Below are 20,053 nucleotides of genomic sequence, written 5' to 3'. Positions count from 1 at the left end.
TTCAGGTGAATAAGGTGGGTGTGGCAACAATGCATACCTTAGTTCATGTAATTTTTCCATGGCGATGGCACATGTTTTTGATCCAGCATCAAGAGTCGCGGCAACCGTCTTGTAGATAAATTTTTCATTTATAATTCTTCAGTTAAAATGTGTTATACCCTTTCAGATGATGTCTGCCAGGCATGAGCAATTTCATGCACTCTGAATCGGCGATCCTCCATGACCATTTTGTGCACTTTTGCAATGATTTCTGGGGTAGTGACACATATTGGCCGACCACTGCGCGGATCATCACCTAAGCTCTCCCGACCAAATTTAAATTCATTTGTCCACTTAGCAACAGTTGAATATGAAGGACCAGAGTGCCCCAGTGTATTGTGGAAATTGGCATGAATGTCCTTTGCTCCACAAATCACTATGTGGGAACAACAACAGAGCAATGTCACCACCACAGCTCTCTTCCAAGAGCACTGATGTGGCATGTGTTTGCAGGCAACGGACCAATGAATATCATGTGAACAACTCGTTGCACTAGCACTGACCTCTTGTGGTGATTCCGAGAACTTTTCAAACCACCCTCGTACTTTTGAACATGTTTCCCAACTGTCTTGAGGAGCTAGTTTGGCATCCAACACATAATGGAAGTATCTTGGACCTTGTAGCTACAACCAGGCCAGACCTTATAGATGGTGTCAGTATAGAGAAGAGAATTAGTGATAATGAACGTCATCATAGCAACTATGGTTATGAAGGTTAATTAATCAGTCAAGTGGGCTAGGAGAAAGAGCAGATAGACAGTTGTCAACATCTCCCTTAGACAATGAGCTGCAGTCATTTAGTTCCAGAATGATGGCCATAGAGGAACTATGGGCAAAGTTTAAACAGATTGTAAATCATGCTCTGTACAAGTATGTGCCCAAGAAGTGGTTAAGGACAGAAAAGACCCATCATGGTTTAATAACGAAATTCGGAAAATGCTGAGGAAGCAAAGACTGTAGCACTCTTGGTCCAAAAGAACAAATGCAAATGATGATAAGCAAAGATTAGTAAAGATCTGTGCGTCTGCAAAAAGATCTATGTGTGAAGCATGCAAGAGTTACCACAGTCATATCTTGTCTAAAGATCTGGTGGAGAACCCAAAAAAATTCTGGTCATATGTGAAATCACTGAGCGGGCCTAAGGCATCCATCCAGTCCATCCAGTTGGTCAGTCTGGTTTGACTGTAGAAGATAGCAAAATGAAGGACAAAGTTTTAAATTCCTATTTAAGAAATTGTTCATGCAGGAGAATAGTACAAACATACTGTCATCTGATGATGATAATGATGATGTTTGGTTTGTGGGGCACTCAACTGCGGGGTTATCAGCACCTGTACAAAGTCCCAAACTTTACTAAGTCCAATATAGGGAAATGATGAGGACAACACAAACACCCAGTCCCCAGGCAGAGAAAATCAGCAACCCGGCTGGGAATCGAACCCGGGACCCCATTATCAAGAGGCGTACTGTCATCTGATCATTGCACAGACTCCCCTATGGATGACATAGTAATAAGTAACTCTGATGTACAGAAATAACAGAAAGACAAAAATAAAACAATGGAAAATCCAGGATGAATGTAACAATACTGTGAAAAGGAAAGTAGCTACTCACCATATAGCAGAGATGCTGAATCGCAGATAGGCACAACGAAAAGACTGTCACAAATATAGCTTTCGGTCTGTAAGGCCTTCATCAAAATTATGACAAACACACACATACACACTCACGCAAATGCAACTCACACACACATGACTCGTCATGTGTGTCTGTTGTGCGTTTGCGTGAGTGTGTATGTGTGTGTGTTTGTCATCTAATTTTGATGAAGGCCTTACAGACCAAAAGCTATATTTGTGACAGTCTCTTTGTTGTGCCTCTATGCGACTCAGCATCTCCACTATATGGTGATAGCAACTTTCCTTTTCACAATATTGAAACAACTGAAAGAGTTTAATACAATTACGTCACCAGGTCCAGATGGAATCCCAATTCAGTTTTACAAAGAGTACTCTATTTCATTGGCCCTTTGCTCGGTTTGCATTTATCGCAAATCTCTTAACCAGCACCAAGTGCCAAGCAACTGGAACAAAGCACAGATGACTACTGTATGTAAGAAAATTAAAGAAACGACTCACCAAATTATAGACCAATGTCCTTAACATAAGATTGCTGCAGAATTGTAGAGCATATTCTGAGTTTGAATATAATATATTTCCTAGAGACCAAAAAGCCCATTCCCACAATTCAGCATGGCTTTAGAAAGTAACACTCATGCAAAACCCAGCTTGCTCTTTTCTCATATGATATACTGTGAACTGTGGATAAAGGACACTAGGCTGAGTACATATTTCTAGATTTCAGAAAAGTATTCAACACGGTACCCCACTGCAGACTGTTAACAAAGGTAAGTGCATACAGAATAGGCTCACAGACATGTGACTGGCATAAAGACTTCTTAAATAATAGAACCCAGTGTGTTGTCCTTGACTGAAAGTGTTCAGCAGAGACTGGGTGAAAATCAGGAATGGCCAAGGCAAGTGGGATAGGACCATTGCTATTTTCTATATACATAAACGATCCAGCAGACAGAGTGGGCAGTAATCCGTGGTTGTTTGCCAATGATATTATCGTGTACATGAAGGTGTCGAAAATAAGTGAGTGTAGATTGATACAAGATGACATAGGTAAAATTTGTAGTTGGTTTGATTAATTACTGTAGAAAAATGTAAGTTAGCATTGATGAGTAGGTAAAACAATCCCATAATGTTCGGATACAGCATTAGTAACATCCTGCTTGACACATTCACATCATTTAAACATCTGGGCATAATGCTGCAAAACAGTATGAAATGGAATGAGCATGAGAGGCTTGTGGTAGGGAAGGTGAATGGCCAACTTCAGTTTAATGGGAGAATTTTAGGCAAGTGTATTTCATCTGTAAAGGAGACCACATGTAGGACACTAGTGCAACCTATTCTTGAGTACTGCTTCAGTGTTTGGGATCCACACCAAGTTGGATTGAAAAAATACATCAAAGCGATTCATAGGTGAGCTGCTAGACTTGTTACTGGTAGGTTTGATCAGCATGGAAGTGTTACGAACATGCCTCAGGAGCTCAAGTGGGAATCCCTGGATGGAAGGAGACATTCATTTCGAAGAAAGTTTAGAGAAACAGCGTTTGAAGCTGACTACAGAAAGATCCTACTGCCACCAACATACATTTTGTGTGGGGATGACAAAGATTAGACACAAGAAATTAGGGTTCATATAGAGTCATATAAACAATCATTTATCCCTCGCTCTATCTGTGAGTGGAACAGGAAAGGAAATGACTAGTTGTGGTACAGCATACCCTCCACCAAACACCGTATGGTGGCTTGTGGAATATGTATGTAGATGTAGATGCAGAACACAAGGAAATAGTGAGCTGAGCATCACTAAGTTCCAACAAAGTACCTATCACTGGTGGAGATTCGGAGAAGCAAATCCAAACTGAAAACTTTTTTATCCACTGCTCAAAAGAATTAGGGGAACATGACTTTGGGCTTTTTCCATACTCCATTGAGCAATAATTTAGGACTGGGTATGTTACCAAATTATACCTTTATCTTTCACAACAAAAAATCATTTCATCCTCGACTGCTTACATAAAAAGAACTGAAATGTCCGACAGGTTCAAAAACGAAGTGGAAACAACCATTCATCCCATCACCCCAGGTACCTTTCGTTGAACTCTGAGAGCTTCAATAATGTGTATGCCCTCTGTGAGAGTTTATCACTGTCTGACATCTATGTAACATGCTACGTATAAGTCTACAGAAGTCAGCCTGTGTTATCCACTCCCATTCTAATAAGACTATAACAACTGATTTTAGCCCAAGAGAGTAACTACTAAATTTTGTGCTATTCTGAATCACACGAGGATTTAAAATATTAACTTAACAAAACATTGTGAAGGATGACCAATGAAAATGTTTCTTGGTGGGGACAGAAGAGTGGTGGAAGAGACCCGAGAGTTGGTCCTTTGTGACAAAAGCAGACAGAACATTTTCATATGTGGAACATCACCACTGTGTGTGGGTGAGATATGGGATGGCTGTGCCAGCTGGCAAGAACTCTTTGGCACAGTCCGGCAAGGAAGGGACATGAAGCCTGTCTCAACTGAGACTCCAACTGCAGATATTGTGTCCAGTGGAGACTCTACTCAAAATTACTGGCTAATTCACCTATGCTGCAAGGATTACATGGGTATTAATCTCTGAAGTAATGATGGCTGCCACTTTCTGTACCGCATAGGGGAAGTAACCACCACTATCTTGTAAAACAATCTCTGAATATTGAAAGACTTGCTTGAAGGACCTTCTTGCAAGGGCTGAACATAAATTAATCTCCAATTAGCTATTAAAACAGACAAATGCCTGTACCTTAAAGATGCTTGCATGTTTGGAGAATGACACTTTGAAGGTCATGTTGTGTCAGTTAGCTCTCTGTTGTGTTTGTCAGTGTGTAAGCAGCATGTGATTGAAATGGATGGTGTTATTGTGTCACTCACCTGTCATGAGGTACATTCTGTCATACAGTTCCTGTAAAAATTCAAGGCTGATTGCATATAGTCCATGATGAAATTGGTTGAAGAAGACATTCAGAAGTGTCAGGTGTACTAGTGCATCATGCTGATGAAATTGCGGATGTCAGATGTTGGTTCACAACTTCCAAACTTTCTCAAGATGTACCTCAGAGTTCAAGGACAACCCTTTTTAACATTGTCACATAGAGGTAGTGTTACCATAATGTTCACAAAACTGAAAGAATAGATTCTATCCACACATTCCTTCTGTTCCATGTGACTGGGGATGACATGGGTGCAGTACATGAACCCTGAAACTGAGAAACATTTCAGACATAATACACACTCATTCTCCAAGTCAGCTCAAAAAATTCAAGTAGATCCTGTCACAAATTCCCGTTACAAATTTTTGGGACCACAAAGGAATTTTCATGAAAGACTTCATGAGAGTAAAAAGGGTGAATAGTGTGACATCACAAGTTCATTCTGAGACTCTTCCAAAACTCTGAAGGTCAATCCAAAAAAATGATGCTGGATGATTCTCATAGGAATCATTCTCCTTCATGATAATGTGCAACCCCATCTTGTGAATTGTATGAAGGAAAAACTCACACTTTTTGCCTGGGAAATTTTTCAACATACTTCCTATAGTTTGGATTTGGCACCAGGAGATTTTCATCTCTTCCTTAAGATGAAGATCTGGCTGGTTACTCCACACTTCACAACAGACAAAGAGCTCAAGGCTGCTGTCAGCAGCTGGCTGAAGCACCTGGTGGCACCAATCTTTGAAGATGGGATTAATAACTGGTGTCACATTATGACAAATGTTTTAGTTTGGGTGATGACTATGGAGCGAAGTAATAAAACATGTAAGTACAGACTGTATATAAAAAATTATCAGTTTCTTCTTTTTTTAATAGCCAGTTTTTATGAACAGCTTTTGTATTAAATGATCTTAACACTGTAGCAGTGTTTCAGAGTTTCATTAACATAAGCTACCATGTTTGCTGAGAATATATAATTGTTAGAAGATATTTGAACCTATGAGGTATTAAATCCCTAAGTCATTGCAAATTTTTGACTTCATCCCCATTGCGAACTTTCTTCCAGAGAAATTAATGGGAAATGATATCAGAGTAGGTAGGGAACTCAGTTTTAAAAGAATAGGTCATCACACACAGAATAGATTGTACACAATAGAATAGTTCATAATGTGAGGTAACATCCATGGTATACAGTCACTGTAAAGCAACTTCTAAGGAAAAAGAGATTAATGCATAATAGGTGTAAACCAAAGTGTAGGGCTGTAGATAGGGAGATGTTGAATAAAACACATTTTGCTGATCAGAGAACAATGCATGATGCCTTCAATGACTACCATAGCAGACTATTGACAAGTGATCTTTCACAGAAACCCAAGAAATTCTGGGAATGCTGTTAGTGTCATCAAAGTTAGTGTCCAGTCCCTAGCAAATGAGACAGGAACTGAAATTGAGGGTAGCAAAGCAAAAGCTGAAATGCTTAACTCTGTTTTCAAGTTTTCCTTAATAAATGAAGGCCCAGGAGAATTGTCTCAATTTAATCCCTATACCACTGGAAAGATGAATGAAATAAGTATCAGTGTCAGTGGTGTTGAGAAACAGCTGAAATCGTTACAATTGAACAAGCTCCCGCACCCGATGGAATCTCTGTCAGATATTATACAGAATTTGCAGCCAAGTTTGCCCCTCTTCTAACTATAATCTATCATAGATCACTTAAACAAAAGCCCATGCCCAGTTCTTGGTAAAAAGGTACAGGTCATATCCATCTACAAGAAGGGTGGTGTAAGTGATCCATAAAACTACTGTCCAATATTCTTGACATCAATTTGTTGTAGAATCTTATAACATAACCTGAGATCAAACATACTGATGTATCTTGAACAGAGTGACTTCCTCAATGTCAACCAGCATGGATTTCAAAAACATTGATCATGTGAAACTCAATTCGCACTTTTCTCACATGACATACTGAATGCTTTGGATCAAGGCAATCAGGTAAATGCTGTATTTCTCGATTTCTGAAAAGCATTTGACTCAGTACCACACCTACTCATATAGTCCACAGTACAATCAAATGGGGTATCAAGTGATATTTTTGACTGGATTGAGGACTTTTTGGAGGGAGGACGCAACATGTTTTCTTGGATGGAGAGTCATCGTCAAATGTAGAAGTAACTTCTGTGTGTCCCAGGGAAGTGTATTGGGACCCTTGCTGTTCACGTCATATATTTCTGACCTTGCAGACAATATTAATAATAAAATCAGGCTTCTGCAGATGATACAGTTATCTCTAATGAAGTACTAGCTGCATAAATATTCAGTCATATCTTGATAAGATTTCAAAGTGGTGCAGAGATTGGCAACTTGCTTTAAATGTTCAGAAATCTAAAATTTTGCCCTTCACAAAGTGAAAAAACATAATATCCTATGACTTTAATATCAATGAGTCACTATTGGAATCAACCACTGATGCAAATACCTGGATGTAGCTCTTTGTAGGGATATGAAATGAAATGATCACATAGATTCAGCCATGGGTAAAGCAGGTGGTAGGCTTCAGTTTATTGGTATAATACTGCGGAAGTGCAATCAATCTACAAAAGACATTGCTTACAAATCTCTCATGTGACTGATTCTAGACCATTACTTAGGTGTGTGGGACTTATATGAGACAGGAATAACAGGGGATATTGAATAAATACAGAAAAGGATAGCACAAATGGTCACAGGTTTGTTTAATCCATGAGAGAGTGTCACAGAGATACTGAAGGAACTGAGCTGGAAGACTCTTGAAGATAGGGGTAAACTATCCCAAAAAAGTCTATTAACAAAGTTTCAAGAACTGGCTTTAAATGATTACTCTAGTAGTATACTACAACCCCCTAAATATCGCTCACATAGGGACAATGAAGAGAAGATCAGAATAATTAGTACACACACAGAGGCATTCTAACATGCATCTTCCCACCCTCCATGAGATTAGATTAGATTAGTTTTTCATTCCATAGATCCGTGCTGAGGAGGTCCTCGTGGATGTGGAACATGTCTTTTTTTTTTTTTTTTTAAGCTGAAATAACAATACTAATAGTATGAATATATACAATACAACATTTGTTTCTATTCAAAATTCGTCAATGGAGTAGAAGGAGTTGGCCACTAGTAAGTCTTTCAGGCTCCTTTTAAACTGATCTTGTGAATGGAACAGGAAGAAACCCTAATAGCTGGTACAATGTGACATACCCTCTGCCATAGACCTCACAGTGGTTTGGAGAGTATAGATGCAGATGTAGATGTAGAGCTCACTGAACTCAGTGCTACCGAGACAACTCAGCTAAATAGACTTTCTGACTACATATAACTGCAACCAGCATAATTTCAAATAATAGACTTAACAGCTTCAACTGCCTTTTGGTTGATGAACTCTGCCACTGTTGTAACTCATACTTGGGACATAGATACTTAATTACTATTTTTTCTCAGAGGAAATGACATGTCTCGCAAAATATTGTCAACAGGATCATACCCAATAATTAGGACGTTTACATATACATATAAATGATTACTCTGCAATTCAAAGTTAAGTGCTGGCAGAGGTTTTATTAAAATACCATCAAGCTACTTCTCTACCATTCTAATCTCTAACAGCATGCTGGAAAAAGAAACACTTAAATCTTTCTGTGTGAGCTCTGATTTCTCTTATATTATTATTATTATTATTATTATTATTATTATTATTGTCAGTTCTTTCTATGTAGGTGGGTGCCAACAAAATATTTTCACACTCTTGGGAGAAAGTTGGTGATTGGAGAGCCGGCAGCAGGGAAAAACACCTTTGTTTTAATGACTGCCATCTCAATTTGTGTATCGTATCTGCAGCACTTTCTCCCTTATTTCACAGTAATACAAAATGAGCTGCCCTCCTTTGAACTTTTTCAATGTTCTCCAACAGTCCTATCTTATGCGGATCCAACACCGTACAGCAGTGCTCCAGAAGAGGGCGAACAAGCATACTGTAAGAAGTTTCTTTAGTAAACCTGTTAGTTTTCTAAGTGTTTCACCAATAAATCACAGTCTGTGGTTTGCTTTCCCCACAACATTATCTACATGACTGTTCCAATCTAATTTATTTGTAATTGTAATCCCTAAGTATTTAGTGCTGATGTAGATGACTTCACACTTTTCATGAGTTTAATAAAGTGCCACTTTTTGCACCTTGTAGATATCTTTCTAAATCATTTTGCAATTCATTTTTATCATCTGATAACTTTAAATGATGGTAAATGACAGCATCATCTGCAAACAATCTACGAGGGCTGCTCAAATCATCTCCCAAATCATTTATGTAGGTCAAGAACAACAAAGAACCCAGAACATTTTCTTGACAAATACCAAATATTACTTCTATTTTACTCTATGACTTTCCATCAGTTACTATGAACTATGACCTTTCTGACAGGAAGTCATGAATCTAGTCACACAACTGAGATAATACTCCATAGGCCTGCAGTTTAATATGAAGTCACTTGTGAAGAGCAGTGTCAAAAGCCTTCTGGAAATATAAAAATATGGGATCAATTTGATGTCCTCTGTCAATAGGACTCATTACTTCATGAGAATAAAGAGCTAGTTGTGTCTCACAAGAATGATACTTTCTGAATCTGTGTTGGCTATTTGTCAAGTAATCATTTTCTTCTAGGTGATTCACAAGGGCGAGCACAGTATATGTTCCACAATTGTACTGAAAATTGATGTTAGTGATATGGGTCTGTAATTCAGCATTTTAAGTGGGTATTGGTGTGACATGTGGAACTTTTCTCTCTTTGGGTACAGATCTTTCTACAAGCAAGTGGTTTTGTATGATTGCTAAGTAGGGAGCTATTGTATCAGCATACTCTGAAAGGAACCTGACTGGTATACAATCTGGACCAGAAGCTTTGCTTTTGTTACATGTTTTAATTTCTAAATTATTCATGTTGGCAGTTGTTCTTGATTCTAATACTGGAATATTTACTTTGTCTTCTTTTGGGAAGGAATTTCAGAAAATCCGGTTCAGTAACTCTGCTTTAGTGGCATTGTCAGCAATAACATCACCATTGTTGTCACACAGTGAAGGTACTGATTGCATCTTGGCTCTAATGTACTTCACATACAAACGAATCTCTTTGGGTTTTCTGCCAGATCTTGAGACAGTGTGGAAACTATTAAAAACATCTCGCATTAAAGTTCATGTTAAATTTCAAGAGTCTGAAAAACCTCGCCAACCTTGGGGATTTTGCACCTTTTTCATTGATTCTGCAATAGTGTTCTGATCTGTTTTGTGTATGATGGGGAACAGTACCATCTCTTATTAATTTATTTGGTATATATCTCTCGACTGCTGTCAATACTATTTCTTTGAATTTCAACCACATCTGATCTACACTTACATAGCCATATTGGAAGAAGTGGAGACAGTCCTTTAGGGAGGTGTTCAGCAAATTCTTATCTGATTTCTTTAAATAGATTTATTTGCATTTATTTTTGGTGGATTTGGATGTTATGGTATTCAGTCTAACTACAACAACTGTGTGGTCACTAATCCCTGTTTCTGTCATGATGCTCCCGATTTGATCAGGATTATTTGTTGCTAAGAGGTCAAGTTTGTTTTCGCAAGCATTTACACTTCAAGTGGACTCCTGAAATAGTTGTTCAACATAATTTTCTGAGAAGGTATTCAGTATGATTTCAGATAATATTTTGTGCCTGCCACTGACTTTAAACATGTATTTTTGCCAACATATCAAGGGTACATTGAGATCATCACAAACTATAACTTAATGAGTGGGGTAACTATTTGAAATGAGACTCAAGTTTTCTTTGAATTGATCAGCAACTGAATCATCTGTGTCATAGGGTTGGTAAAAGGAACCAGTTATTAATTTATTCTGGTTGTCAAGTATAACCTCTACCCACACTAATTCCTAGGAACTATCAACTTCAGTTTCACTATGAGGTAAACTACTTCCAACAGCAATGAGCAGTCCACCACCATTGGTATTTAATCTATCCTTGCTGAATTTTGGTTGAATTTATTTCCAGCTTTCACCAGCTTTCCATACCTGGTTTCTATGCCTACTCTCATTCTGCGTTCATCCTGCACCCTCTGAAACTGAAGCTCTTTCTGCTATTTCCCAAGACCCTCTAACCTAAAAAAACTCCAAGTCCCTCCACACAGCCTCTGCTATGCACATAGTCACTTCCTGTGCAGTGGACTGTTGACTATTTAATGGAACCTAGAGACCCACCACCCTATGGTGCAAATCAAGGAATCTGCAACATACATGGTTGCAGAATCCTCTGAGCCTCTAACTGAGACCCTCCACTCTGTTCCAAAGGACCAAAGTCGGTCCTGTCGATGATGCTACAAATGGTGAGCTCTGCCTTCATTTTGCAGTCTTCACTACTTCAGCTAGGTTCCTGAAACCACAGAAAACCTCTTCCAATCCAAAGCGACACACTTTGTCAGTACCAACATGAGCAACTGAATCATCTGTGTCATTGGGTTGGTAAAAGGAACCAGTTATTAATTTATTCTGGTTGTCAAGTATAACCTCGGTCCTGTCGATGATGCTACAAATGGTGAGCTCTGCCTTCATTTTGCAGTCTTCACTACTTCAGCTAGGTTCCTGAAACCACAGAAAACCTCTTCCAATCCAAAGCGACACACTTTGTCAGTACCAACATGAGCAACTGAATCATCTGTGTCATGGGGTTGGTAAAAGAAACCAGTTATTAATTTATTCTGGTTGTCAAGTACAACCTCGGTCCTGTCGATGATGCTACAAATGGTGAGCTCTGCCTTCATTTTGCAGTCTTCACTATTTCAGCTAGGTTCCTGAAGCCACAGAAAACCTCTTCCAATCCAAAGCGACACACTTTGTCAGTACCAACATGAGCCACTACCTGCATTTGGATGCATCTTGTGCTCTTCATGGCATCCAGAAGTACCTGTTCCACATCTGGAATGACTCCTTCCATTATCCAAACAGAGTGCACACTGGATTCCTTTGCCTCCTTCACACCCATAGCCTTAAGGGACCCCATTACACTCCTAATGTTAGAACTCCCAACTACCAGTAGTCCCACCCTCTGTGATTGCCCAGACCTTGCAGGCAAGAAGATTCCTCTGTAACACAGGAGAAACTTCATCTGGCTAGGGATAAGTCACAGATAGTGCCTGAAACCCATTCCTCACATGGACCACGGAGGCCAACCAATGAGCCCATTGGATAGTCCTTCACTGCTGGCCACAGCTCGGAATGACTTTTCTCGACCATGGGTGATGTATCAGCCTCAGTGTGGGCATTATCAGGAGTAGCCACAGTAGTAGACCGATTGGGCAACACACGGGTTTGGCTGGACGTTCCTCAGATCACCCCGTCTGGCTCCCCACAGTGATGCCCATCGGCAACAGTCTCAAGCTGTGTGACCGAAGCCACTGCCGCCTGGAAATGTGAGTGATGGGTCACCAACCCTGCTCACATCCGAACACAGCAATCACAGTTACTAACCATACTAAACACAGCCTGATAAAAAGTTGAAACTAAAGAACACTGACAAAATGTAAAGCAAGTTGCTTCTTATGAGAAGCTGTGTCAACTCAAAACACTGTGATGAGCCGCTGCTGCTATGAGAGCTATCACTTGCCTGGGTAATCTAACTACTATAAGCGACTCTTGAAACACAAAAAAGACACATAGTGCAACGCACAAAGGTGACCAGTGCACATAGACACAAAGCACGTACTGATCCTGTGAAAGTGTTTCTCAAGCACATGTGTAAAGTTACAGACATGGGTTCGTTGAAAGAAAGGACAAGGCTTACGGAAAGCTCACTCTATATTTATCATGAAACTACGTTATACCTTAAAATCATAACTCACTTAAGAACTTAATATTATAATTTCCATGCATGTGCATTAATGAAGTAGAAGTGCTTTGACTTACATCAGTTTCAGTTAGGAGCTATTGCTATTCCCTACACTTTCTCTCCGTTTCCCATGTGAATCCGGTTTATAATTCCTCTTCTTTATATCTGAATATTATAGCCGATATTCTGAATATTACTCATACAGACTCTAATGACAATGTTCTATAAGCACCTCGTAGGATAGAAATAATATCATTTGTGTTGCATGCAAAAGTCTTACTGGTTGTCCCTGCCTCAGTTTATGTGCCCGAACACTAACTATGAATGTAACTATAGCAAACAGTATTGACTTCGTTTTATTTTATCAACTGGAAAAAGACCATTGAAGGAAGCAAAATATACCAAACACATCCGTACCAGACACAGTCAGAAGAATAATGGAAGAGGCTTACAGCTCATTCACAGCCAACACTTTAACCCTCAGCTTTCCAAAATCTCAAATTATACACATCCAAAAAATAAAAATGGCTGAAAGTTACCAGGATCGGAGATCAATGGGCATACTCTGCATGACACTCAAAGTTCCAGGGTATACAGATGGATAATAAACTAAGGTGCAACCAGCCTATTGATAAGTCAATCAAAAAGCTCAGTTCTGCCTGATTTGTACTCAGAGATCTCTCTTACTGTGTCGACCTCCAGACAAGACTATCATACTTTCACTCAGTTCTTTCCTATGGCATAATCTTCTGGGGCATCGCAACTAAGGTGAAAAAGATGTTTATTCTACAGAGGTGTGCAATAAGAATATTGTGTTAAGCTGATAACCAAACATTTTGCTGAAGCCTCTTCAGGGACCTAGGTGTCCTTAAACTTACATTCTAATACATACATTCTGTAATGACATTTGTGCTTAATAACAAGAGTGAACTTAGCAATTCACAACCACACTACTAGAAGCAGAAATAATTTTAGCTAAATATGATCATTAGGACTATCCTGAATGAAATGCAAACTGATTCATGCAGAAAAGCCTTTTGTATGCTAAAAACATTGACATTTCCATCCATATACATATAGAGAAAAATATTATAATTAACAAAAGGCAATACATAACTAGAAAATATGCAGATGTTCATTCATGTGACACAAGAAATAAAGACCCACTGAGAAGTACACTGCAGAGATGGAGAGATCTTGAAAACAGTCCTCAGTACTCAGGTGTGCAACTGAAAAGAGTCTTCCAAAGAGTCTACACAACAGCATGAGTGGAAAGACATTCTAAGAAACTTCCAAAGCATTATTTAGTGCAAAAAGAATTTTTTGTAGAGGTTTGTATGTGTAAATGACGAGGAATGTTTCTATTACCTGTACATGTTTATTGTAATCACCTGAATAATTGTATGGATCATATTTTTTGTATGACTGTTGTGAAATCACCTAAGTTAAAGAACATGTAAACAACTTTAAGATCTAAACATAAATCAAAAGCAAAATTTTATACAACATTACTATCACATTTGCCAATTTGATGTTTTGTATTGTAATATGTAGATTCAGTGTTTTAAGACATTAAATTAAGTTGATTTGTCCTATATTACAAGTTCAGACTCTGTACAACACATAATCAAATATTCTGGTACAAAAATCTGTGATAGGTTTCCAGTGGACAGCAGGCAGGAAATTGAAAAATCCTCCTATGTTTAACAACATTTCTGAATACTTGACTCAGAAATGTACACTATGTGATCAAAATTATCTGGACACCAATCTCAAAATGCCTTACAAGTCCTTGACGCCCTCCGTCGGTAATGCTGGAATTCAATATAGTGTTGGCGCACCCATAGCCTTGATGACAGTTTCCACTTTCACAGGCATACGTTCAATGAGGTGCTGAAAGGTTTCTTGGGGAATGGCAGCCCATTCTTCATGGAGTGCTTCACTGAGGAGAGTTATAGATGTCAGTCAGTGAGACTAGTATGAAGTCGGCATTCCAAAACATCCCAAAGGGATTCAAGTCAGGACTCTGTGCAGGCCAGTCCATTACAGGGATGTTATTGTCATGTAACCACTCCATCAGAGGCCATACATTATGAACTGGTGCTTGATCGTATTGAAAGATGCAATTGCAATCCCCGAATTGCTCTTCAACAGTGGGAAGCAAGAAGGTGCTTAAAACATCGATGTAAGCCTGTGCTATGGTAATGCACACAAAACAACAAGGGGTGCAAGCCCCCTCCACGAAAAATACGTCCACACCATAACATCACCACCTCCGAATTTTGCTGTTGGCACTACACATGCTGGCAGGTGATTTTCACTGGGCATTCGCCATACCCACACACTGCCATCGGATCACCATATTGTGAACCATGATTCATCACTCCACACAACATTTTTCCACTGTTCAATCATCCAATGTTTACGCTCCTTACAACAAGCAAGGTGTCATTTGGCATTTACCGGCGTGATGTGTGGCTTATCAGTAGCTGCTCGAGCATGAAATCTAAGTTTCCTAATCTCCCACCTAGCTGTCATAGTCCTTGCAATGAATCCTGATGCAATTTGGAATTCCTGTGTGGTGGACTGGATAGATGTTTGCCTGTTACACTTTACGACCCTCTACAACTGTCAGTGGCCTATGTCAGTCAACAGATGAGGTCAGGCTGTACACTTTGTGGTGTACATGTCACTTCACATTTCCACTTAACTATTACATCAGGAACAGTGGGCCTAGGGACGTTTAGGAGTGTGGAAATCCCACATACAGATGTATGACAGAAGTGACACCCAATCACTTGACCACGTTCGAAGTCCGTGAGTTCTGCTCTCTCATGATGTCTAATGATTACTGAGGTCGGTGATACAGAGTACCTGGCAGTAGGTGGCAGCACAGTGCACGTAATAAGAAAAACGTATGTTTTTGGGGGTGTCCGGATGCTTTTGATCACATAGTGTAATTTCCGCCTAACTCTAATACTTGTACCAGATAGGTTCTGAGGTTTCCAGTATATAGACAGTTAATAGTCATCTCTGTTAATTTCTGTGACATTTTTCAAAGTAGCTGTTTTTCTCTTAACACACCTAGAAGTAAATGCCATAACTATCAGTTTCAGCAATGGAAAGTCCCGGAATGAATAGTAATAATATCACAAAAAGGACAGATTGCTGCTCACCACGTAGAGGAGATACTGAGTCACAGACAGGCACAACAAAAAGATTGCTATACATTTGAGCTTTCAGCCAAAAGGCCTTCTCTGCAGTAGAAAACAAACATTCATTCATACAAGCACAACACTCTTACACGACCAATGTCTCTGGCCTGTGAGGTCAGATTGTATCGCCAGAGACAAATGTCATGTGTGTGTGAGTTGTATGTGCAAATGTGTGTGTGTGTGTGTGTGTGTGTGTGTTCTACATTAGAAGAAGGCCTTTTGGCCAAAAGCTCCAATGTATAGCAACCTTTTTGTTGTCCCTGTCTGTCTCCTCTATAAGTTTACTAAAACATTTTTAGGGATGCTCATGACCCCATGACCTCTTTCTCTCCCTCCCCACCCAACACCAATCCTGAATCCACACCTGCTATCTGCTGAGGTGGGTCTTTCATGCCATTAAGGAGCTGTGAACTTACACAGAGTCCAACAAGATTTATTAAATTATTGTGCAAGGGCAGCTTTCAGTCCAAATCAGTTTCTTTCATATTATGTGCACACTACGCAGGCTTGATACAGGATAATTCCAGAAAGGTGATGCAGATAAATGATTTGTGAAGCACTGATGCTAGGGCAGAATTGTGCAGAGAGGTGGAAGAACTGAACCTGAGTATGGATCACATCCAAAACTTAAAGGAATGGTGAATGTCTGAACTGAATTTGACGCTTGTCTGGATGAATGAATCTCAAAGCATCCAGAGAGTAATGACATGACCTGAACCAATAGCAGTCATTGTTATTATGACAAGGGTGACTACATTTACAAAACAAAGTCAGGCTTGTGATGAACATACAGTAAGCATTGAGACACTGAAACAAAGTTCCTACTGCCTGCTCTTAAACAGTCACTTTCAGTACTGTTATGGCATTACCTCATGTTTGATGGACTGAGAATGGCTAGGGAAATCTGTAGAGCTCAGAGCAACATCTCACCACCAATGAAAAGTTGATGGTGTGAAATAGTAGAGAGAAGAGATCTTGGAAGAGCTGGAGCAACTACAAAAAACAGACTAGATTTTGGTGAATAGTAATGCAGTGACAAGCATCTAAGAATAGAAATGTGAAGTAACTAATTCTTTTTTTTGTATAAAAAAATCTACACTCCCACTACAACATGATTTCTCCGGTAAACTGGTTGACAACTGTGAGGAGGCAAATTGAGTGACTGAGAATGAGATTAGGCTACAAGTGACAACAAATTTTGATACTTATATTGCTGCACAAGATGTGGAGTATTCCATGACTCTGTCATAACACAAAGTTATTCCAAAATGTATATTAACACTCTTTTAAAATCACAACATTGAGTAAAGAGTTGACATCTCTTGAATACAGTATATGAGAGCAGTAAAGGTGGTTATGACACTTTGAAAGGACAATACAATTTCTATTCTCTAGAGAGAGCTACAACATGTACAAAGACAAAGGAAACACGTGTTCAGGATAAGCAATGGTGACCACTTGCCCCATAATATCCGGAAATGGTCCAGGGCCTTTGTCTAAAACAGCTGCAGGAAAGGTTGGTGGGACTGAATTGCAGCTAAACAGTAAGATTACTTTGCTTGATAAGCAAAGAAAGCTGATTTAAAAGAGCAAAAAATATATTTTACTATTCTCCCTATTACAAAACATGAGTTAATGTGTGTCACACAATTGAGCTTACATAAAATTAGCTCCATGAGAAAACTCTACCTAATTTTTAAAAGCTGAAATATTCCCCCCCCCCCCCCCCCCCAATCTCCTTAATGGAGGTAAGACAAAATATGATGTCTTACTGCATGAGCTATGATATGAAAACATTAAAGCTGTTCAGTGTTCCTTACAAACTATCTAACATGAAATAGAAGATATCCTTGTCTAATTCCACCAGAAGCTTACAACCATGAGCAAGTTCAGGAAAAGAAAAGTAAAAGATGTGTAATGCAACAAATCTTGAGTATTTATGACTATTTTTCTTAAACTGAATGACACTTGCAAACCGTAATGCATTATTTACTATTAAACACCAAACTGAAGAACCCCCCAAACACAACCACAACCACATAGCTGAGTGCTTAATGAAGACCCCCCTTGTCCACTCCTATTAGTCTTTTCAGTCTCTTACAGATTTTAATTGGAAGCTTATTCTTCCCCACCCCACCACTCACCAGTCTCCTCAGACTGATGCTTGTCTTACATAGTATGACTGTTGTGTCATTAGGATAACTGCTCAGCATAGATAAACATGATGAGTGTATGAAGAGTTTAGAGACAGATTTGTATTGCCACCATCTCTCTCCCTTCATGCCAGCAAGTGAATTATGGTGTCAATTTCTTCTAATTCCAGAATTTGAACAGGCTATCTCTGAGATTAAATTACTATACTTGCATGAATTAATGATCTCAGCCATGAAAGAAAGCAATGTTCTATAAATTAGACCTGTTGCACAGAAAACTCTTCAGAAACAGACCTCACCTTTCTACGATTATATCCACCTGTGTTAGCATTAATGGGACACTGATTACAGCCTTTGCATATTATTATTGTTATTATTATTATTATTACTATTATTATTATTATTAAGTGTTTTTTATATGTTTATTTATTAGCCATTCAGCACGTTTACCATGCAGTTGGCTTCAACAAAAGACATTTTACATATCCATAAAAGTATAGTTGTCACTAATTTTTACATTATACATTGTGCTTATATAATATTATTATTATTACTACTCTTTTAGGCTGTCTTTTGGGATAATAATCCAGAGTGAAGATCTATAGGAAATTGTTCACTATGGAAAACTGAGCAACATACTGATTTATGTGGGGACACAATCATACATGCCAACAAATCACCCCTTCATTCCTTCCAAAAGACTGTAGAATGTATACCAAGAAAAATTCAAAATTAATTTTACAATAATAATTCATCTCCAACCAATACACAAATGATTTTTATAGTCAAGACAAAAAATTGTAACAATGTGTCAACTGGTATGAAGTGTTAAAATGCTAATAAATCATAAAGCTCTGCTTCCTTTACTACAGTAGATTTCAGTGTCCCTTACCTGTAAGCATTCCTGATGCAAATGACCAATAACTTGTTGACTCAGAGAATGTAAAACACGAGGTGAGCAATTTGATGGTCCAGGACCCATCAACAGTTTTTTAGGTACATTTAGTGCCTTTAGCAAACTTTTTGGGGGTTCAATCATGCCACTAGGGTTCATCTTTCACAGAATTGCTGTAGGTCACTTTCTTCTCAGACTCTCACTGCACACTGACATATCTGTGCTCTTGAATATTTATGAAGTCTGAGACCGAGCACTTATCAGCTTGACCTGTGACCTATTTTCTGTTTACATATTGTATAACTACCCGACATTGACACTTTTTGATAAGACACAAATAGAACTTTAACATCTACACTACTGATTATATTTCACAAGTAATGCAATTATTTGCAATTTTGTGTAAATACCAAGAAAGCCCAGAAGCACTACACTTTCTTTGTGAAATTTGTTGCAGACACTATGCGATAAAATTGTGTATCGTGTTCCACATTTTATGCTGCATAGTTGTATGTGACGGTTTATATATTTGTAATAAGGAATGGTTGATTAAACAATAACATGGGACAGGTGCTGAAATTAAAGTGAAAATTCAGAAAGTTTATTTATATCATCTGTTACTTCTTATGCAGCGTTGTCTCATTACCCTTGTAGATTGAAAAATGAAGACATGTTCAGTTACTTCAACAAAACATTGTTTCTTTTTCCATAACTTACAAGAATGTATTACACAGCATGAATCAGACTTCAAGCCATGCAGTAATAGATGACAACCAGAAATAAGGCAACTATGAAAAACATTTGAAGATTATGGTTTAATGACATCAGGCAATAGCTTTCTATTTACTGTATTTCATTTTAAAGATGGATGTAGTTACATAACAAAGAAGACAGCATAAATTTATCTACATAAGGGTAGATCACCACTCATTGATTCAATAAAGCAAAAATTAAAAATGGAGTAACAGACTGGAATACAGTGGTTTACATTCAGCTATGCTCTCTCTCTCTCTCTCTCTCTCTCGTTTGTAATTGAATTATTAGAAAATGAGCACAGACAGGCATTAACATCTATTGACAGTGTTGAACTGAGAGTAGTCATATGAACAGGAAGTTGAACAATACAAAAGTTAGGCATGCTGCATAGGGAAACATAGTGACTGTCTTTCATGTTATTGTGTATATATAACTACATAATAAAAATATTATGAAAAGGATTTTTGCTAGTCACCA

General features: G+C 38.5%; 1 protein-coding gene across 1 annotated transcript in view; it reads right to left on the bottom strand.

Moving 5' to 3' along the window:
• Nucleotides 1-19,054, bottom strand: part of LOC124606967 (alanine--glyoxylate aminotransferase-like) — a 66,091-nt gene extending 47,037 nt beyond the window's left edge. Inside the window, exon 1 of the mRNA XM_047139104.1 lies at nt 18,818-19,054. Coding sequence (XP_046995060.1) covers nt 18,818-18,979 — 162 coding nt within the window. The 5' untranslated portion in view covers nt 18,980-19,054. The remainder of the gene's footprint in view (nt 1-18,817) is intronic.
• Between the last annotated feature and the right edge of the window lie 999 nt (nt 19,055-20,053).

The sequence above is a fragment of the Schistocerca americana genome, chromosome 3 (genome assembly GCF_021461395.2).
Source record: "Schistocerca americana isolate TAMUIC-IGC-003095 chromosome 3, iqSchAmer2.1, whole genome shotgun sequence".
NCBI classification, from domain to species: Eukaryota; Metazoa; Arthropoda; class Insecta; order Orthoptera; family Acrididae; genus Schistocerca; species Schistocerca americana.
This window is presented reverse-complemented; position numbering and strand designations above follow the sequence as displayed.